Genomic DNA, 22,861 nt, shown 5'->3' with positions numbered 1-22,861 from the left:
GATTTGAACTCGTCTGAGATTTTTAGTAGATGTACCTGTGGTATCAATTTCCTACATTGCTTCATTCTTGAGTTGTTCACAAAGTTGGGTATCGACGCCACCCGCTAGCCTGCCAGCCCCACCAGTCCAACCAGCAGAGTGACAACATCAGACTTTTACACTGAGGGGTAAAACCATACTAAAGGAATCCACCTTGTAAAATCCTCTCATACCAGAAGATCATGAATAAGGTTTTTATCTGAAGCTTGTTCAGCTTGTTCTTTGACAGCGTGCATCCATCTTTGAGAAGCAATATTGTAATCTTTGATGTTGATTATGTCGAGGACGTTGTCATTGTCCTCGCTCTAACCTAGACACTGAGTGACATTTAATTTCTCTCTGTTTGTTATTTAACGCTGTTCATCCAAATTTGGCACTACACTTCCAGATAGAATGGCTATTGAGAAAAACAGCACGCATAAATTTAGCCAAAAAAAAAATAGCTATTATCCAACTTATCAGTAAAAACACACAAATAAAGAACTGGCAGATGACACAGCATTTATCTTTTAGTGATTAGATCAGGTAATATATTTTATGGTCACTGATTGAACACTCAATTCACTCTATTCATAGTTAAATCTTGCCAACAGTGTTTAGTTGTTCACAAATTATGTCATATCAATTAGTGCAGATATGATATTAAGTTTTAGTCTTAATATACAGTACCTAAGTTATTTTGTACACTTGTTAAAACAGCAAAAGAAAGCATTGTATATGCTGGATGTACTTTAAAGAAAAATGTATAACTGTATAGGAAACTGTTGCTGACTGAGCTTAAGTTAGGTACAGTTAACTCAGAGACACCCTGATGTTGCCTGGGACATGATCTAGCTGACCTTTTTCTTTAAGACAGGAATCTAGGTTTGATGAGTTGACACATGGGGGTGTCCATGCGTCAAGAGGAGGGGTCCAGAATTAACATGAAACTATGTTTTCTATGATTTTTGCAGTGATTTGTGGGATTAACAGTTCATTTACAGGTATTACACCTATACAAGTGGTGCATCCATGTTCAGATGAGGCTTTGATGGTCCATAAGTGAAGTTCACTGAACTAAAGAATGTGGTTTGATGATGGTTGACGTGCTTTCCAAATAGAAGGTTTTTCCTCCTAGCAAGGAAATACAGGTGCAGCAGTCAGAGTATTGCTGAAAGGAATCTCCTGAGAAATTTTCAGAGGCCCAGTGAGAAACAAGAACCATTCCAGGCATAGCAGACAGCCCAGGCAGTGGTTGAGGTCGAAGGTTGAGCTGTTTGGGGCCCATCATGAGATCAGATTCCGGAGCCACAGCAAGGACCACAAAACTGCGTTGGAATGAGATCTGTGCAAAGGGGGCTTTCCAGAGGCCAACAGAGGAGATTGTGGACAACAGACGGGCACCTGAAGGATTAGGGGAGCGTGCCAAGCTCCATCGACAGCGCAGGAGTCCAAGGATGGCATCATGATTCTGTGAAAAGCACAGGAACCAGAAGCTATGGTGTTGCACCATGACCACTTCTACATGTCCCGTTTGAATGCCTATGCTACATACATTTGGACTCTGGTCCTATGGACAGTGATGGAAAAAACTGGAAGAGACATTTATGACGCCCTGCAGAACAATGTATGAACGTGTGATTAAAATGTGATTTTTTAGCCTGAAGTCTAAATTTTGTCATGGTGAGTTAAAATGTACTGGACCTGAGAACTCATGATACTACCCTACTTATTTAAGGTAGACACATTAACAGTTACTGCTTATTTCTGTAATCTCTATTTATCACGATTATCTGTGCCTTCTCGAAATAGCTTCCAAGTCCACCTTTGACTTTAATAGATCATGGCGCTGCAGAGATTTCTCTCTTCCCCTTTTGTGGCTATGTTGTCAGTTTTCATTACCTAAGAGGGAAAAATGCTTTCATCTAAATTCCCTAAAATCTATGTTTGCTATTATAACTTTTGTAAGGTTTTATATTACATTAAATCTTCTTGTTTCCGCTGGTCTCTTTAGGGGTCTGCCTACATCTCATCACTACATCCATGAGTCTGCTCTGTGGTCTTTCCTCCTACCTGGAAGCTACATAACAACATCCTTTGTCTAGCATATCCACTATTTCACCTCCGCATGTTTTCAGACCATCTCAGCTTTGCCTCTCTAACTTTGCCTCCAAACTGCTCAACCTGATTTGTCCCTCTGATATACTCATTTCTAATCCTGTCCATCTTGGTCACTCCCAGTGAAAATCTTTATCTGCCACTTCCAGCTCAGCCTCATGTCTTCTTTTTAGTGCCACTGCCTCCAAACTATACATCATAGTAGGTCTTACAGCCATCTTGTAAACATTTCCTTTCACTGCCATCCTTCTGTCACAAATCTCCCCTGACACTCGTCTCCACCCACTCCACCCTGCCTGCACTCTCTTCTTCACCTCGCTTGGACTCACCTCCCCTGTGCACTGACATTGGTATTACATTGGCTTTGGCACAAAATAAATATTGTGGGAAGATCTGCACTTTCCAACTTTAATCAACTGGTGGATTAAAGTTGCTCCTTTAGGCACCAAATGTTTAAAACTTTTACTGACAGTAGTATGCAATGACACAGATTATAACAGCAGGAAAGAATAAAGCTAAATGTGTACAAGAAAAGACAGGGAACACTGCTGGAGGCAATGTGGTGTTGCTTCGTGGCCTCCAATGAAAGTGGGCAGATGAAGTGACAAAACCACACAAACTCTCTACTGAGGTCGAACTGCCCCGCCATCATCCTCGGGGTATACATCTTTGAAGCTCTCCTACTGATTCTGTTTTAATGCTCAGCAAAGTAGGTTGATGGACATCTGACCAATATCTTTTAGTCAATGCAGTCAAATAAAATGTCTCCCTGACTATGAACATACTACTGATGAGTACGAAAAAAGTATGTCAAAAGCAAGTACGAGAGTTAAAGGATTATACACGTATTTAAGTGAAAATTATTCTAGATTGTTTTTTCTTTTGTTATAGAGTCTCAGCCCACCAGCTGGGACTCTGACCAGTGAAGTTTATTTGAAAAACCTCTGGGAGACAGTGGACAATAGGATCCCCCTGCTCAGGAGACGAAGCATACTGTGATTTGTGTATTTTATGTTATTTACATACCTTTATTTTTTATGTATTCCACATATTTTTATCTTTTCAATAAAATAGAAAAAAAAACAAAAAACATGACAGCTGCCGTCTACCAGTTTACAACCCTCAAAGAGATTCTTAATTACAGTTATGGTCATTTCATGCACAGGTGTAGTAAATAACAGAACACTAAATAAGTTACAGATTTTCCACATTACTCAATTTGATGAATAACCCACAAAACTTGAAAGCCCAGGTTCGTGGTCATTTCAATACTTCAAGGCAGTCTTTTGCTGAGTGGTGAATTGCAAGGTATAGTACGCAGTCAACATGTATGACCTTGATATGAGCGGTCCTGTATAATTCACTGTATCTTCCCCTCAGCAGGGCTGTGAAAGAGAAACATGTAAATGATAGATGACTTGTCTTTCATCACTGCCGTCACCTTGACACCCAGGAGGAAATAACAATCCAGCCAGTGGGGTGTGTCACTTCCTGTGTGGAGCTACTTTGTCTTTTCCTAAAGCCATTTAGCTGCAGAAGTGAATGTCAAGTACTGTAGACTGCCACGCACAGAGACACGCACACAGTTATCACTCACTGATTGAAAACAGCCACCTCTGAGCAACAATCACCTACATGCAGTGCTTTAAATCCTTTTGACACATAATGACTTTAACTAAGTTTGTTCTTGTAAATACTTTTAAGTAATTGCATTGTATAGTTGTAAATTAGAGGTTTGCTCGATTTCAGCATATAAAGTATATAATATTTATATACATTTTACCTGATAACCACTTAAGTGTAGCATAATTACTAGTTACCAGCACATGAAGGTTTCACAATCTCAAAATGTTTTTAACACGTCCAATAATACTTACACATCTGTGTCAGTTTATCTTATTGTCTTGGAAATCTGATTTTTATACTAACAGCTCTTTGATATTTCTTGAATCCTCTTTATATGTAACACTAGTTGTCTCTGCTTGTAATTAGAGTATCACACCATGCTATAGACATTTTTGGATAGAAGCTGCAAAGGATCAAGTATCAGTACCAAACTGCAACAACGTGAAATCTCGAGAGGTGTCTGCAGTAAAACAAAGTCTAAATAACTTGCTTAATGTAATGTATGTATACTTGACATTCAATTAATTTTATAAGACTTGAAAGTTTGCGATAGTACAAGATGTTAACTGGAAAACCATATTTGTTGTTCACCGTTTTCAGCTGTGCATTTGGTTTCCCATAGCAGGACTGTTCATGTTTGACTGATACTTAATGCATCATGCATTATGTAACAGTGGATTTCAATAAGCTGTGCGTACACAGAAGGCGTAGTGTGCCGAGATGCTCAGTGTGACTATGTATGTGTGTTTAAGTCCAATACTAAATTTAGGGTCGGCTGAGGTTTTTCGAAGTGCTCAGTACCTGAACCCCTCTAAAAGAAATTGTACCTATGCAAAACATGCTGAAAATAAACTTAAGTGTAACATTTGCTTTTGTTGCATTTGCAGGCAAAGTATATGTATTTTGATGAATGACTTTAATGTGCAATTACAATGCTACATGTTCAGATATCCTTTTAAGTATCTAATGGTATGTAGACAGAAAGAAAAATATCAGATATTACCAAAATTATCCTTTAAGTCCAAGCATACCTTAGACTTTATGTTCCTCAAACAATTCATTTTATTGACTACACTTGGGACTAGCTGAGAACCTGCATGAATGGCAGTGCCAAAGATTAATGTTTAATAATGTTCTCCTTCATACTCTTTTTTTTTGCAATCGCTCTTTCAGCACCTGAGAAACCAAGCGGGGTGCTGCTGTTTGGTTGTTCAGCAGGGATGTAAGGTTATTATTTCAGTCACACACTCATTAATTCAGTAGAAGGAGGGAGTCAGACGGACCTTTGACTGAAGCTGTTCTCCTTCCTGTGGCAGTGCAGGGTGACAACTCTGTGACCTTCACTTCTGACATCCTGACTCACCGTCCACATAACTGGGTTACTGGCTCTAGCTCCCAAGAATGCCACTCCATCTTTCAGCTTGACCCTGAAACACAGAAATATACTGGTCAAAAGTCCATCCATCCATGAGCATGACAAGGAATGGATGGAGCCTATCCCAGAATGGTGGTGGTGTGTGTGTGTGTGTGTGTGTGTGTGTGTGTGTGTGTGTGTGTGTGTGTGTGTGTGTGTGTGTGTGTGTGTGTGTGTGTGTGTGTGTGGAAGAAAATGTGGCAACTCCCACTAACAGTCAATTAGGAAGAAGGAAAACGGAAAAAAATGAGAAGAATCAGCAGCTGAAACATTAGAGACTGTAAAGGTTAAGCACAACACTTAAGAACCGTCGAATGCTGCTGGATGGTCTATGCTTGAAAAAGTTTACAAGTCAGATTTATTCTATTAGCAGTCGTAACACCAGGATGACAGATGGCATGCTAGCTGAACTAAGGAGTCAGGGTTAGTGAGTTTAAATTAAATTCTGCAAAAGTTAAACAGAATTAGCAAACACACTGTAGTATCTTGTATGGCAAGTCTTGTTTTGCAAACAAAAATAAGGGCAACAACTTGGCACCAAGCACCATTTCAGACAAATTGTGTCCATTTTTTTCCCTCTCCAGTATCTACCACTTTCATGCCACTTCTACCTGCGTCCCACCCTTTTCCCCCCTGCAATCGCTTCCATTACTCATGGTCACAGTCTGTGGGAGGATACTGAGATAGTGAGAAACCATGACCTCCCCTTCTTCCAGTATGTCAGCAGCTGCTTTCTGCATTTTCGTCTGTCACATGAAGTTACTTCCAGTTCTTTTACAACATGCCAACCCGCTCTTTTTCAAACCTTTGGCACAAATGTAGCCGTATGTATCAAGTAGAAAAGGAAGCAGAAGAGGAAGATAGATGGCACGTGAAAGCTGCTCTAAAGTAAAACACCGGAGAACAAAAAGAAAAAAAAGTGAAAGTGAAAAGGAACATTTTCATTCACTAAAATTTCAGCGCTGGGTAATTTTCCCCCTACATCAAAATAATTGAAGACTGTCCTCATTCTGCATCTTTGAAAGACTTGTAAAGGAAGAAAAAAACATGAACGTTAACGGGGGGAGATGACATGACATTCTGTGAAGCAGTGCTTAGAAGAGAACAGTCATTACATCTTCCATGTTCAACCAGTCTCCTTTGATCTTATCATGGTCGCTGCTGCGGTAATAACTGGCCTTGTGTTGGTCGCTGCCTCTGACGAGCAAAGATAAAGGCCGCTGGTGTGGAAGGCGCAGGCAATAACTAGGAGGAGACAGCTGATTGCTGTCTGCCCCCCTGTATCCAAGTTGTCACCTTAGCCACAGCACAGTAATTACCACAAACTTGCAAGCAGATGTAGCACTGACAGAGAACTACAAAAGGACCAATAATCAACTAATTTCATGCAGCATTCTGTATGCTGCATTGATCACATCTCAAACTCCAATTTCACAGAATAAATGCACTGCATTTTCCTTCTTTTCCACATCAGTTTCTAGCTGGTGCAAAATGAACTTGAACAACAAGTTGATTTGTCTGTTTATGCTGATACCTGCATTTACAGGGGGCGGTTGGCCAAACTTAACTTTTACAATATGCTCTGCATTTCAGAGTAAATGATCAGTTAATCAATACGTTGTAGTTGATGAATTACACTCCACTACAGTGTCGATGTGCTCTGTGTTCTTTCTTTCTTACTATAATATTCTATTTTTCCTGAAATTCATCCACTCTTTGACGTAAAAAACAAAGCATCTCCTATAGGGTCGGAGCAGGGGGCTGAATTAAGAAATGGCATGTTGTAAATGAGATTGGTTTGGCTAATGTGATTTCTGGGGGAGGGAGGACAAACGGGGGGGAGGCAATAAAGGAAAGCAATTTGAAGGGAGCTCTCCTTTCACATGCATCAGCACATGAAGCTGCCTCATTAATTCCATGAAACCGTGCATCAGTGGGATGAGTATTTACAGATGAGATGAGGTTGTCAGAAAAGACAGGTTTCAACTCCACCCAACTGAGGCTCAGAAATGACACACCAGAATGGCCATAGTCCAAATAACATGTCAGCACACCTTCCACTCTTACATCCATCTTGCATACTGAAAGAAATACCTATGTGCATTAATATTAATGCACTTTACACAGCAGGAAATTGAACAGGATACAAAAACACATTGCAAACATCCTGTAAGATCAGGTGTTGTACGTTACGTATTTCAATCTGGTAATTGCCCTGGATGATTAGGTAAGGAATTGCCAGCTATTGTGGATAACTATTGTGGCTTTGGGGCTTGGGGAAGTATGCCCGTTTCAAATATTATTGGAATTCATCTAATATTTCACTCAAAAACAGAAATCTAATAGTGGTGCTGCAGAAAGTCATTAAGAATTCTCCTTTGAGCTCAACTGCACCAAATGTCATGACAATCTAGCCTACAGTTGTTGAGACTTTTCACTCTGCTGGACCAAACTGGGTGGCAGACAATCAAACCAACACACTGAATAAAATATACATGCATGCATTTATGTTTTCAGATGCCAGCAGTTCCAGCTTAGCGGCCCCACCAGTAAAGGCTGAATCACCTTCATACACTATTAGGGCCACTTTCTACTAGAGATGGCACGATACCACTTTTTTATGTCCGATACCGATACCGATATCATAAATTTGGATATCTGCCGATACCGATATGAATCCGATATAGTGTTTTTTAACCAACAAAACTGTTTTTTAAAATATCTTGCTGCGTTTTGCAAGTCTGCAAGTTCATACTCAAGTTTAAAACAACAACTACACTAAAGCTATTCTGTTATACCTGTATACAAAAAAAATATTTCATAGTTCAGCAATACTGATCAATCTAATAAACTTAAACCTACACCATCCTCCCTATTCTGGTATTTTAAAGAGTACTTAGTGTAAATATTAAGCAATCTAACTAATAGGGTTCCAACTCCCAGCAACAACAAAAATAAATAAATAAAAAATAGGGAACCACCCCTCACGCGCCACCTCATGATGCTTAATCGACGTAATCAACCTTAATTTGATGCAGTGCGAAAAAAAATGCACAGAAATCAATTATTTTTCAAGAAATATTAAATAGATTCAACATCTTTCTTCAACAAAATTGCAGACTGCACAGATGGTACCTTCCCAAAGTAAAGAGTACTATAGCTTACTAGGGTATATATATTAGACTTAATAGTCACTATATACAGTAATGGACTTCTATTCATTTTGCATCAAATTAAAACTTTGGGTGTCAGATAATTATTTATTAAAAGCTAGACATTTTAAATGAGAATAAGAAAGAAAAGTATGTCTTTGTGCCCCCTTTTCCCTGTTAATGCCCTATCGGCCCCCCTGGCTAAACTTTGCTAGATCCGCCCCTGCACAGTTACCAGCGTCAGCTACGTAGAAAAAGATCCTGGAGTAGAAAGTAATATTAAATACATTCTAACAACAGCTGATCAAGCTTAAACGTGCTGCTGTTGTTCAGCCGCTGGTTTCCTCTTTCTGGTGCAAAGTGGGCCAAAAACAAACAAGAGAGACTACTCCCGACAGAAAAGCCGATCAGCTGATCATTAAGCAGTTTCATGATTGAAGTAGCAGCCGGAGAGCGAGAGGCAGTCGCTCCTTAAGCTTAACGCAGGAATGCTTTACAAACATTCAGAGATGGACTTACACACTTGCTTTACTTCTCTCGGGGATAACTTTGTCGGAGATGAAATGCCGGGTTGCTAGCGAAGCTCCACATGCTATCCAGACCACCGACAGGTCCCGCATGCCACAGCCGCTCTATCACGTGATGCATACTGCTCCGACGTGCTAACGTTCTGAGGTGAGTTACGGCGTGTTGCAAGTTTTGTGAGGTGCTTTCGTGATATTTAATGGATCGGATTACATTTTTTATTTTTCTCCGATATCCGATCCAGTAATTTAGGTCAGTATCGGACCGATACCGATACCTAATATCGGATCGGTCCATCTCTACTTTCTACTCACTGTAGAGCCTGCAACAAAATTGTATATCGTTTTTCATTAACTCTGATTTCCAGTTTATTGTAAGGGATTATACAGGTTTTGCCTCAGTGCAATATAAAAAAAAAAGGGTAAAATAAAAAAATAAAGAGGTGCCATTAACTTTAAAAAATAAATAAATAAATACTATTATGAGTACTATTCACGATTTCCTCTTAAGACACAGGGGATCCAGAGAAACATAACAGTGCAAACAGTTAAACATGCCATAATTGACATACAGGTAAAGGCCCCAGGAGACAGACTGGATTAAGCATAAAGCAAACCTGTTTATTGAAGCTGTTTGCAACGTCAAGGCAAAACTAAATCCACACACAGGGCAGAGGGACAGATCACAGACACTCTGACAAGAAAGGTGCAAGTTATTTATACACACAGGGTTAATTAGGGGAAGTGGACACAGGTGGGGAAAACACACATGTGCAAACAGTCAAGGTACTGTGACAAGGAGAAGTAAAACTGAATACAATACATATTCAATTCAATTTTAATTCTAAAGTGCCACCTTACCCCAACAATAAGACAACCCGCTTCAAGCAAAAGCTTGGCCACAGTGGGAAGGAAAAACTCTGTTTTAACAAGGAAAAACCTAGAAAGCAGGCCCAGGGAGGGGCCTGTTAATGAAGTTAATAAATGTGTGAAAATGACATGAGAAACAAATTGTCAAAATAAAATGTGCTGCAGTTTAAAAAATAATAAATATTCCTCTACAGTAGATTCAGGAGAAAACAGCCTTTGGCTTTCCTACAAAGTGCCCCTTTTTAACTCTCATTTGAAGATCTCCATACAGGGAAGAAGGAAACATCCATTTGCTAATATCAGGAGTAGGACTTTAAAGTTTATGACTTAATATATTTGTAAAAATGGAATAACTATGTGTTCACGAACTCCAGATTCAAACTTGTGAATGATTATTTTTTTCTATTCTTTTTTTTTTTTTAAACACAGGAGTGTGGCTGCTAATCTCTTTCAGCCCTTCACAGCAGCTGCCAACAAAGCCAACAAAATGTGAATGTATTTTCTTCTAGAGATGTCCATTATAACTGCAGGATGTTGCAGTTAGCAGCTTCGGTGCTGGAAGTTAACAATTTGAAAGAAGAAGCTGCATAACTAAACTTTGTCACGAATTCGAATGTCAACGAACAGGCAACTGTTTGACACACAGCATGAATACTTCTAGGATTTTTGGTGAGCCTCCTGCCACTGTGAACACATTTCACTTCTCTTTTATTTAGTTAACGATAGTTTTGACCCTGAAACAGCTGTGCTTAGTGAGTTCATGAAACGGTGAAGCAGAACGAGATCTGGATGATCTCCTCAAACAGCGTCATCTCTGCTCTTACAGATTGCAAGCGCTAAAAGTCAGTTTCTGATTTGACTGATGTTCGTGCTGTTGACTGTTTCAAGAGCTAAAAATCAGAGGGAGGGGGTTGAATATTTATCCCCGCAGGAGATAAAAAATAATCAAGCAGAGGGAGGGAAATCCCTCTCTCCCTAAGCACACACCCTGGTAATACACAGTTGATGATCACTAACTAGGAGATCTTTTTATTTTAACTGCTGATATTGGGATCGTTGAGAGTTATAAATATCTAGGTGTGGTACTTGACCGTAAACTGTAGTGGCATCATGCTGATGCCACTACTAAAAAAGTTCAACAAAGACTGTTCTTTTTAAGGAAAATGAAATTTTTTAATGTCTCATCTGAGATGTTGTCTTTGTTTTATAGAAGTTTTATTGAATCTGTGATGTCCTTTTGTATCGCTGCCTGGTTTGCTAACTTGACGGTGAAGAATAAGAATCGGTTGGGACTTCTGGTAAAAACTGCTAGCAAAATTTCAGGGCGCTGGCAAGATGGAATTTTGGCCATCTACAATAGAAATGTGCTTAGAAAGGCGCTTTCTATTATTAATTGTTTGAACCACAGTGAGTTTGAGTTGTTGCCGTCCGGCCGCCGTTTTAAAGAGACCCTGGGGGGAAGACTAAAAGACTCGAGTTTTCTTTTATCCCTACGGCATCTTGTCTCCTGAATTCCTGAAGGCTCTGGACATTGTAGGGCTGTCCTGGTTGACACGCCTCAGGGCGTGGAGATCAGGGGCAGTACCCCTGGACTGGCATACCGGGGTGGTGGTCCCCATCTTTAAGAAGGGGACCGGAGGATGTGTTCCAGCTACAGGGGGATCACACTCCTCAGCCTCCCTGGGAAAGTCTATGCCAGGGTGCTGGAAAGGAGAGTTTGTCCGCTAGTCGAACCTCGGATACAGGAGGAACAATGCGGTTTTTGCCCTGGTTGCAGAACACTGGACCAGCTCTTTATCCTCTCAAGGATACCTGAGGGCGTATGGGAGTTTGCCCAACCAGTCTACATGTGTTTTGTGGACTTAGAGAAGGCATTTGACCGTGTCCCTCGGGGTGTCCTGTGGGACGTGCTACGGGAGTATGGGGTGTCTGACCCATTGCTATGGGCCATTTGATTCCTATACAACCATTGCAAGAGCTTGGTTCGCATTGCCGGCAATAAGTCGGACTCGTTCCCGGTGGGTGATGGGCTCCACCAGGGATGCCCTTTGTCACCGATTCTGTTCATAATTTTTATGGACAGGATTTCTAGGCGCAGCAAAGTGGCGAAGGGCTTTCACTTTGGTGGCCTCAGAATCTCATCTCTGCTTTTCGCGGATGATGTGGTTCTGTTGGTTTCATCGGGTGATGGCCTCCAGCTCGCACTGGAACGGTTCGCAGCCGAGTGTGAAGCAGCGGGAATGAGGATCAGCACCTCCAAATCTGAGGCCATGGTTCTCTGCCGGAAAAGGGTGGAGTGCCCACTCCGGGTCGGGGATGAGTTCCTGCCCCAAGTGGAGTAGTTCAAGTATTAGTGGTAGGGGCTCAGAGTAGAGCTGCTGCTCTTCCACATCGAAAAGGAGCCAGCTGAGGTGGTTCAGGCATCTGACAAGGATGCCTCATGGGCACCTCCTGGGGTTGGTGTTCCGGGCATGTCCCACTGGGAGGAGGCCCCAGGGCAGACCAAGGACACACTGGAGAGATTATATCTCTCGGCTGGCCTGGGAACGCCTTGGTGTTCCCCTGGACAAGCTAGAGGAGGTGGCTGGGGAGAGGGAGGTCTGGGCTTCTCTGCTTAGGCTGCTGCCCCTGCGACCCGGCCCCGGATAAAGCGGAAGAAGATGGATGGATGGATGGATGGAGATGGCATCTTGTCTCCTTAATGGCAAATAACTGTCCTTTGACTTTTTTTATCACTATTATTGTCATTATTTTATATTATTGCTCTGTTTATTTTTATCCTGCTGCTAAACTAATTTCCCCTTGTGGGACAATAAAGAAATTAAATTGAATTGAATTATTCATGAATTTTAAAAACATATAAAAAGGAAGAAAAAAAAAGACCATTAATGAAAGACAAGGATCCCAGTAGTAATATAACATCCTCCAGTGGCAGTAGCAAGGAAGATTTCAAAACAAAAGCTTGCTTTGGATACGATAGTCTGATTTTAATCACTCTGACAGGATAGACAGTCACAGGATTTGAGACAGAAAAAATTTAAAATGCAGGAATAATTGCCTTTAATGACCTTTAATAGAGTACACACATACTCATTTAAAACTGAGGCAGGACAGATTTGGAATAAACAAAAAACCCAGGACCCAGAAAATGAGGAACAGCATATTACCTTGAAAGGAAAAGTTCACTTCAAGATAATAATAACTAGACGGCATTTAGCAAATGATTGCACTTTCAGGTATTATATCCTGCTGTCACTCAAAAGCATCCTTTCTTACATGATGTGTAAATGGCCTTTTGATAATAATGGAGGAGAATAGGTTAGGTAGGTGGTGGGGGTGATGTTGAGAGCATAACGGTCTCAACATCAGGGGAGATCTTGGTGTTAAAGGTATGTGAGCAGAAAAACAGATTAGCTGTGAGGATTAAAAAAGAAGGGTGTTGTGTCAGGGTGGGTGAAAAAGGCCAGAGTATGGGGAAAACATCCAGCAGTGGAAAGAAGCTAAAGTGAGAGATAATGGATAAGAAACTGGAATATTATATATATAGCAATGGCATTTGCTGTGTGTTCTGATTATACATTTTCAACCAAAAGAGACAGAAATTTATGTCAGTGCCATTATCAAGAGGCTACCTGAAAGGTTTTGAGCTCTAAGTTATAATAATTTTAGTTTAAATGAAAAGAAAAGGGAGAGAAATTATCCCTTGTATTACCCTTAAGGAGAAAAAAAACAACAACTCCCTTTTAACAGGAAGAAACCCTCAGCAGAACTAGGCTCAGGGAGGGGTGGACATCTGCCACGACCTGTTGGGGTGAGGGGAGCAAGAGAGGACAAAATCATGCTCTGGAAGAGAGCCGGAGATTATTAATAATATAATTGTTTCATCGCAGAACAGGTAAGGGTTTTGATTTTTGTTCTAAGAATGAACACATTAGGGGAAGTCAGCATTAAAAGAAAACTTTTAGTGAATATAAATGAACGTGAGCACAACAGTTTTGATTTGAGCTGTGTCACAAAAAGTACCTTTGGTTCCTACATCACCTAACACCTCTTACAAAGGGGTGTTAGGTGATGTAGGGTCACAGCACTTATATATACTTGAAACCAATGAAAGGGAAAAAAATAGATTGCAAATTGCTCTGGTTGGTAAACTCATTGTTAAGCATATTCCAAATTGATTTTAAAGAGGTATTTTAGCTGAATTTAATCTACAAACAGAAGGGTAAAATTGGCCAAATTGCATTTAGGTTATTTAGTCAGCCTGTGTTCCATAATTCTCAAACACCTGCAGCTAAATCCTGTTATGAAATATAAACAGACAAGCTGTTGGGTATAACAGCCTAGATTTTCTTTAGGCTTTTCTCTGTTGCTCTATATCCCTGTCCTCAAAAACGAAATAATCTTCACCAGCACGGGGTAAAATTGAATTAGAAAGTAGCCCCTGACAGCACAACCAGGCTGGGACCTGGACCAATAAATTAGGAGAATGAAACAGGGCTGCACAGGAGCTTTGAGTCAATTAGCTGAAGAGTAGTTGTTGGCGGAGTGTTTTTCGGGGCGAGTGGACACAGGCAGATGTGGAGATAAAGAGAGAGCTAATTCAATTAATGAGTTTGATGCTGTTCCTCCCATTATCAAAGCTAGTTAAAAGTGCTGGTGCGTAGCAATGTTGAGAACTGAGGACAAGATTACCACTATCCAGATAAAGAGTGCACACCAGACAATGCTCATCTCCACCCATGCATGCCGCTGCGTTTCTCTCCATCTCAACCCTTTGTGTCTTTCTCAGCACATCTCTTTTCCCATCTGCTTTTGTCTGTCTTTATCTTTTTCCTTTGAAACATTATGCTCTTCCTCACTGCATCTACACACCCAAACCTCCCTCACCTCAACTCCATACCTCTAGAGTTCTCCATCTGTCTTTGGTGTTCTGCATTTATTCATAAAAAAATGAATCACACATCCTTGAATCGGTCATGCTTATTAATTTTATGTAATGACCTTATCTTGGTTGATAAATTTTCATCAGACAATTTGAAGCACTAATGAGTGAAACATGTTAATTAAGAAAAGCGTGTACAAATAGCCGACAGTTTGCAGGAACTCCTTCCTAGTTTGCAGTGTTTTGGTCCAGCACACCTGTAATTAGGACTTCATAGGGTATGAGACCGCTGCTGAAAGTGTTCACAGGTAGTCTTTCTACCACTGTGGTCCAAGCTTTGATGAGAAATATACCACAAGCAGTAGCAATGTCTCAGCTGTTGAATTGATTAAGCAACTGGTCATGTTCATGTGGCTTTAGTTTACATCTTCTGCCATTACTACAGTAGGTTAAATTTCAATTTGTCAGCACTGTCTTTGCTTTCTTTATGGTAAGTATTAAAAACCAACACAGGTTTGTTTCTGCTGTCTCTTGTAATCATTGTGCATAAAATCAGTTGGTGATCAAATCCATAACCTTTACATTTTGGGACCAAAAGACGTACCAAATACGTCTGTTGGTTCAAAAAATAAATATTTGTTTTGGACTTTAAAACAATTCAGACATGAATGATTGACATCTTTATCTGTTCAAGTGATCAATCGCTCACCTAATCATCTGCATCCATGATGATTAGGTGAAAACTGAAAAGTGCTGAAACTAAAGGCTTAAATGGCCTCTAACTTTACCTTTCTTATTTTCACTTCTTTCTACCATTCCATGTGCGAAAGATACAGGGAAAAAAAACCTACCATGTTTTCGTGAGTTATGCTTCATTTTTTTTTAGTTCTTTGGGTAACTGCTATAGCTCAGGAGATCAGGAGATCAGGAAATCAGGAGATCAGGAAATCAGGTAGCCCTCAGCTGGAAGGCTAGTGACTCCTCTGGTCTGAATGCCAAAATGTTCTCAAGGAATATGAGTGTCCGTTTTAGATAAAGCCCCAGTTTAACAGGTCTAGAAACCAGCTGGCCACCCTCTAGTCTACGACTGCTAGGGGAAAAAATTTATATTTCCCAAATGGTTTATGAATGGTTGTTCCAAGTGTTAGGTAAAATTGATGACAAAAAAATAGTAGATTGCCACGGTCGGTTGTAGTTACATTGAAGACACCAACCTGTCTACAAACACTTGCCTAATACGTCCTGAGGAGTTGTGAAACTGAAAAGTGCAAGAAACTAAAAACAGAGACCATAAAGTATAAGTTATGCCTATTGTTATATGTTGGCTGTAATGGTTAGACAACTCTTACTTTGAAAGAAAATGTTCTCCATTACACTTTTTCAGTTACACTACTGCACAACGAATAGTTGGCGACTGTTTGCAGACAAGTTGGGGGTCTTCTAACTTGTTGGCATCTTGCTAGCAAATTGTCAACTTTGGCAGTCTGCTAGCCACTAAAGCAATCACAACGAGGTTTTTCCTCTCTGTGTGACCAATTTCAGCTTGTGACAACCAGCAAACAATCGCCAATCATTTGGCCACAACATTTTTCCCATAGAGGCAGCCAGGAAGGTACCGAACAGTCTCTAGGCATAAACTGGGGTTGCACAAATGTGTCCATCTGCGTATACATTTCTGTTCAGACAGCAAGAAGAAGGGTTTTTACCCATCGCACACATGCTCCCGTGCAGTCCTCCAAAATGCTAACTGATAATTGGCTGACATTGGTTTGATGAGAAAAGGGAAAGGAGTAACAGCAGAATTCAATGGGAATGGTACAGTAGAACTGTGAAAAAACTTAAAAGATCAAAAATTTCAACACAAAAATCACAGACAGTGGCTGCAGTCGACATTTTTCACTGTTGTTAACCCTTGTTTCACTTCAGCTCTTTGTCTGTTATAACTCCGCTCTTCTTCTGATAGACCAACAACAACACAAATAAGATTGACCCACAGACCAGGTGTACCACATGCACTGCCGCCATCTGACAATGAAGCTCTCTGCAGGGACACGGGTCATCCGCAGACTCCCAGTGGACCGCAAACGTGCTACCCTCGCTGAAGGATAAATTCCACTTGAGGCCACACGTACTGTTTGCATAAACTATAGAACTCTGTGAAGCTGGCTTGTACTGTCAAGTGTAGTAGTGTATATAGTGTTCATAGTGTCAAATGTAGTAGTGTATATAAAAATGTAGAGAAGTGCTAAATAAATCCCGAGCCATTTACAATAATTATGAAATTATGAAACAATTATAAGAAAAATTCAAAGGTGGACTTTCATATGTAAATCACACTATCAAAGATATGTAAAACTAATGAATCCTACAATACATATAAAATACGTTTTTAACTTTTCAACTTCTTTTTCCATATGCATTGACCACCTCGTTCTTTACAGAATACGATCCTAAACTAGACAGCATATATATTAGTTATAAGGACGTGTTAGCTGCGAGGGTTAAAAGCTACCAATCTATCAAGGGACAAGGATGATCAGAAGTAATACTTAAAGTGCCACTCAGTAATTTCAAACTGTGGTGGATTGTATTGAGTGCTACTTAATTGAGTAGATGTTGTCTTTCACTAAACACTACCCACATTTGTGCATGTGGCTATACAAGGTCTGCACTACCCAAGAAAATCAGTTTTCACTTGTAGAGGAGAGAAGAGCACAAGATTGCCTTTAGCCAAAATCTTTCTTCATCCATAGCTCATCCCCGAATAACACACAGAGTGTGGTTATGCCTCATATGCAGTAACATCTAACATCTCTTTCGGTCTTTTTTTAATTAAAGGGAAAAGCAGGCAGATGACTGACATATGAAGCTTGGACCTGAGCTCTGGGAACAAACTCTCGCCTTTAAAAGAGAACATGATGAAATAACTGTCAGAGAAGTGTGGCTGACTTCAAATGAGAAGAGGTTAGAAATGTGAGCTGGCCATACCCTCATGACACGAAAGAATCCATGACAGATCAAGAGAAATCACATGGGCAGGAGCACTGAGAAATGAATTTGAGTGAAATTCAGAGAAGCCCCTGAGCGGGGAAAGGAACATTTAATTTAAAAACCCAGGTTTAATACATACAGCAAATCTTAAATATAGGACATCTTAGTACTAATAAAATCATTATTTTCCTGCAGCAAATAGCAAAGGTCCCAAGGTCATGATGGCCTTTGATCCTTGAACAGCTGAATTGATATAATTTACACTCACAATGAGCAGTCCTATCATTCTCAAGTATACTTTTCACTTGTCACACAGCACCATTTAAACAGCATCTGAACAGTGATCAAAATGCACATGGCTTCTATAACTGAGGCAATGAAAAAAGGAAAATTCCCAATGTAATGGCTAAAGACCAAATTCAACCAGCCACATACTTAAACAAATGAGACAAATTGGGTTCTAAAAACATGACTCTTTGAGCAAAGGCCTCAAGAGTGCTATGACTGTAATATGATGAGATAGCACTAATGTTCCAATTTTTGTACAATAAAGGACTGCTGTTTTGGCCCACAGTGCAATCCATAGAGAAACCATACTATAAAAGCGAGGAAAGAAGATGTAATTAATGCATTATTTCTTTTAAAAATGTAGGAAATGTAGAAATTGTAGCTCATTAAAAATAAAATTCACAAACGCTTACAGCTTAGAGCAATCAATGAGTTTCTTTAATCTCCCCCAAGCTCTCATTATCTCCCTAAGTCACATTATTTTTAATGCAACAAAGAATATGTTATTCTAAATAAAGAAAAAAGGCTATATGTGGGTGGGTATTGACTGAAATGACAAGGAGATCCTTGTGTGTGCAGCGACTGTGTACATGAAAGCGGGCCAACGGGATGATGACACCAAGGGGCGTGACAGTGCAACACCCACAGTGGCCAAAAGCAAATCACCTCCAGTATATCACAGCTTGGTTCTTATCACCATGCAAGGCTTGAAATGTAAAATTCAGGAACATTACCAATCTGGTGCCCTACATGTAGCATATTTTGATCCTTACTTGAGTCATGGGATTGTGAAGCAAGCACAGGATTTCAGACACACAAATTTGAAATATGTGTCACAAGGGTTTTCCTTTTCATATTTGATGTTTGTGCAAATGTACAGGATACTAAAAACTTCCAATTTTCAATTTGCTTTAATGCTGGATTTCAGGAACTTACTACACTGCTGCTGTAGATTATAGCTGAAGGAATGAGGTCATGTTGTAGCAGACAGAAGCTTGATCCCTATGGCTGCCATTTGAAAAGAAGCCTAGCCAGTTAAATAGGGTAGGAAATAGGGGATACAAACACATGCAAACACTGCTTCCAGTAAAACCTATCTGACATAAGGTTGCGTTCACGGGATAAAAATTAGACTTTGCGTTTTCCTCCATTGAGTTCGACGGATGATCCAGGACTGATCCAATATTTGGATTGGTACACAGTATAATCTCACGATATAGTAGGTCAGATTATGGCAGACTGGTGGACCTGATGGAGAAAGGGTTACACTGATTAACACTGGTGCTATCATTGCTCCAAGCATTGGGCACATACAAATGCAGTGCAATGAGTAGTCAATTGGCTTTTCGTCAAAAATCACAAATCAAAGCATCAAATGGCTGCACAGTTTAATGACCAAATGATGTCTTCTATCCTTAGACTGGTGGTTCAATAAAGAAAAGTCCCTCATCAATGAAGAATGAAGGATAGTGTCTGTCCATCCATGTATTCTCTTCCACTTATCCTTAACAGGGTGATGAAAGATGGCATTAAACTTAAATTTAGTTTAATCACTGATAGTGCACATTTTCAGGCTAGAATTATTAACCCACTCACAATCACTCTTAAGCCATGCTTTAGTTTTTTCACTGTATTTTTCAGCTGATTTAATACTTTGCTCCAGAGTAAAAAGGATGGATTACTATATAGAGAGGATAAATATTATATGGACTAGTTCTTGCATAGCACTACTACTCAGATGAGCACTTTCTACTACAAGTCTCATTAACCCAATCACACACGCATTCACACAGTCCATTTATGTATGCCTAAGCACTTTCTAACATTCACACACAAGCATACAGCACCTGGCATTACCAAGAGGTCTGACATCCAAGTACTAACCAGGCTCGACCCTGTTTAGCTTCCGGGATCAGACATGCTCAGGGTGGTATGGCTGTAAGCCATATTACTGGCATACATCCATCTATCCATTTTCAACTTCCACAATTTGGCGCCATGGGGTTGCTGGGGTTTATCCCAGATGTCATGGGGCAAGACGTGGGATACACCAGTCTATCATAGGGCTAACACAGAGAGACAGATAACCAGCCCATTCAGAATCCCCAGTCAACCCAACATGCATGTCTTTGGACTGTGGGAGATCCACACAGGCACTGGGAAAACATACTATATATAAACTGAAGCCAGCCGTTGAGTGTGAGGCAACAGTGCCAACCATCACACCTACATACCACCTACTGATTTACAGTATTTACAAATGGCAAATTGAATCACATTTATAAAGCTCTCATAAATGGTCTTCAAATTGCTTAAAGCACAGAGGTCTGTTTTGCCTGTATGAAGCTAAATGCAGAAATTTCATGACAACATCTGGATGGAATTTGATGGAAATGGATACAGGAGAAAATATCTGTAGTTTTCACATTTTCAGTGAAATTTGTTCAAGTCTACAACATTTATTGTCATTGTAAGAGGGTAAAAATATATCATGTCAATGTCCTTGTGAGAATGCCATACTCCCTACAAACACAGATCGGACTAACATATATGCATATATATCTCTATATATTTATCTATATAAATATAGATATATATATATGTGTGTGTGTGTGTGTGTGTGTGTGTGTGTGTGTGTGTGTGTGTGTGTGTGTGTGTGTGTGTGTGTGAACTTCATATGTCAGTAACCTTAAAAAAGTATAAGAACTTTCCTAAAGCTGAACTATGTTTTAGATGCGATATTTGCTATATACTTTGGCAGAAAGTTATTTCTAGACAGAAGTGTCAGAAACAGTTTTTGCAAATCAAGCAGATGAAGAGCAGAAAAATCCTAATTGCCATATGTATGCAAATTACATCAATCTGAAGCGATTACTGAAACAATTAATCTTTAGCAATCACTAAAACATTTTAATCACGATCGTTACAAATGGTTGACTATTCATTATGCCCTCTAATTAGATCATAAATTGTATGAGCACATTGTTGTGGGAGGTTTTGAAGGATGTGACACACGGGGGACAAACACAAAAGCCAGCTAGGACTAATGAAGTGTGCTGCATAAATGGCACTGGGAACTAGGGTTGCTGAGGTGGGACTAAATGCCTGTTCCCTCCTGACTTCATCTATGAGTAATTTATTGACTGGCTCACTGAAGGTTTGAGCTTGCAGATGTGTGATCAGGTGATCGGTGTCAGATGTGTCAGTAAGTCATTTAGCTGCCCTGAGGTTAAAGAGAATATTCCAGATGTAATTGATTAAATGCTACCTGCTGGTGTGAGTGAAATGTGAGAGCCCTGCCAAAAGTAGACACATTCTTGGTCTAAATGTCATGTGTTGTTGTACTTGTCAGTACTGTGACATTTCTGTGAAGCAGTGGGAAGGAGGTATCATAAGTGCTGGAGTGCCAATGTGACAAGGTAGATGACAGTTACCATACTAAGACAACATTTCAGATGATGTCCATGTACAGTCTGTCATAATAGTGTCACAAAATCTGAGAGAATTGTCTCTTGCTGAGAAAATACAAACTTCACCTTGGTTTCATTCACTGTTTCAGACTTCCTCCAGGGACAGAAAAAGAGGCATATGTCTGAAATTACCACAAATTCGCCTCAGCACCTTGCAAAAATTCAGAAATAAAATTTCAGATGAATTGATTCAGGGCTGAAAAAGCTAGTATGTCAGCCAGCCCATTAGTCAAATTTTCACTTCGTTATATGCACCAGTGGACAGTCAACATCAGCAAGCTCCACTACATACAGGAGACAGGAAAGAAGCCCAAGTCACTCCAAAGACATGCGTTATATCGTGTGGCTGAAAATGAGGGATGTGAAGGATGTGATGTGACAAAGAGAAAGAAAGGCAATCAAAGAGAAGATGGATTGTTGATTTAGGGGTTGAATAACTGACTATGATGAAGGCTTGGGAAGAAAAAAACAATACATAACCCCTGCTGATGCATTTGTTGTTTTGCTTTTGTCACAAAAGTATAGACAAAGTAGAACACTGAAGATGTTTTTGCTGCAGTGTTCGTTTTTCAGCGAAGCTACGCTATAGCCCTCCTTAAAAGGAAATAAAAACAAAATCTTACAGGAATATACAGACAGATATTTTCCTTTGATTTTTGTATTATTTAGAAGTATTTGTCAAACATGGTGCTGTGTTATCATTAGCATCACCAATAATAAACTTCTCAAAACTAGTGTTTCTCCCAATTGTAGGCACTCTTCCCCTCATCATCCTCTCAAACTTGTTATTTTCCCCTCTCAGGGCTCTGATAATAGATCTGAGACAAAGGAAAACAAAGTCTCCTCATCACTCTGTGTGAAAGTAAGTAGTTTTTTTTATTTCCTCGGGAGCAATGGATACTCACACTGCATTGCATATTTGTGTCAGTGAAGAATTTATAGGTGATTTATAAGAAGTGGAAAGTCTTACATTGTAATATTGGTGATACTAAAAAAATGTTTTTTTCAAACTGCCCACATGAAAACAGGCATTTACTGGTACCTTTGTTGTCTTCATTTGGACTTCTAACAGCCATTTGTATAGTGCAGGACATTTTAGATACTAAGAATTTAAAACCTTCTCAAATGCGTTGACAGATACTTTCATTCCATTGCGTAGCAGGTGTTAAACACAAATAACATAAACTTAATGACATATTTTTTACTGTTAACAACCTTGCAAGGGAACATTATCCTTACAAAATGGTTTCATCATGCAGTGCTCATGGTGTGCATTTCAGAGACGCCGGAGTAGCATATTTTATACCCGCTGGAAAGTCCATGCCTCACATCTTCAAGGAAGAAGGAAGGGTGAAATTTAAATGAAGTTTAAGGCTTACAAGCAAGGCAACCGCTTACTTGCACAGAAAAACAAACAGTACACTTACTCTTTTTATGGGATGAGAATATATATATATATATATTATTTATCAGTGGCAGATATCCAAGAAAGGGTCTCCAGTATGAAA

At 39.8% G+C, this 22,861-nt stretch overlaps 1 protein-coding gene across 1 annotated transcript in view; it reads right to left on the bottom strand.

Annotated features, from left to right (window-relative positions):
- LOC113025860 (transmembrane protein 132C) overlaps positions 1-22,861 on the bottom strand; it is a 184,811-nt gene that overhangs the window by 72,291 nt on the left and 89,659 nt on the right. The window contains exon 4 of the mRNA XM_026174062.1: positions 5,046-5,189. Within this exon, the coding sequence (XP_026029847.1) occupies positions 5,046-5,189 (144 nt within the window). The remainder of the gene's footprint in view (positions 1-5,045; positions 5,190-22,861) is intronic.

The sequence above is a fragment of the Astatotilapia calliptera genome, chromosome 7 (assembly GCF_900246225.1).
Source record: "Astatotilapia calliptera chromosome 7, fAstCal1.2, whole genome shotgun sequence".
Lineage (NCBI taxonomy): Eukaryota > Metazoa > Chordata > Actinopteri > Cichliformes > Cichlidae > Astatotilapia > Astatotilapia calliptera.
This window is presented reverse-complemented; position numbering and strand designations above follow the sequence as displayed.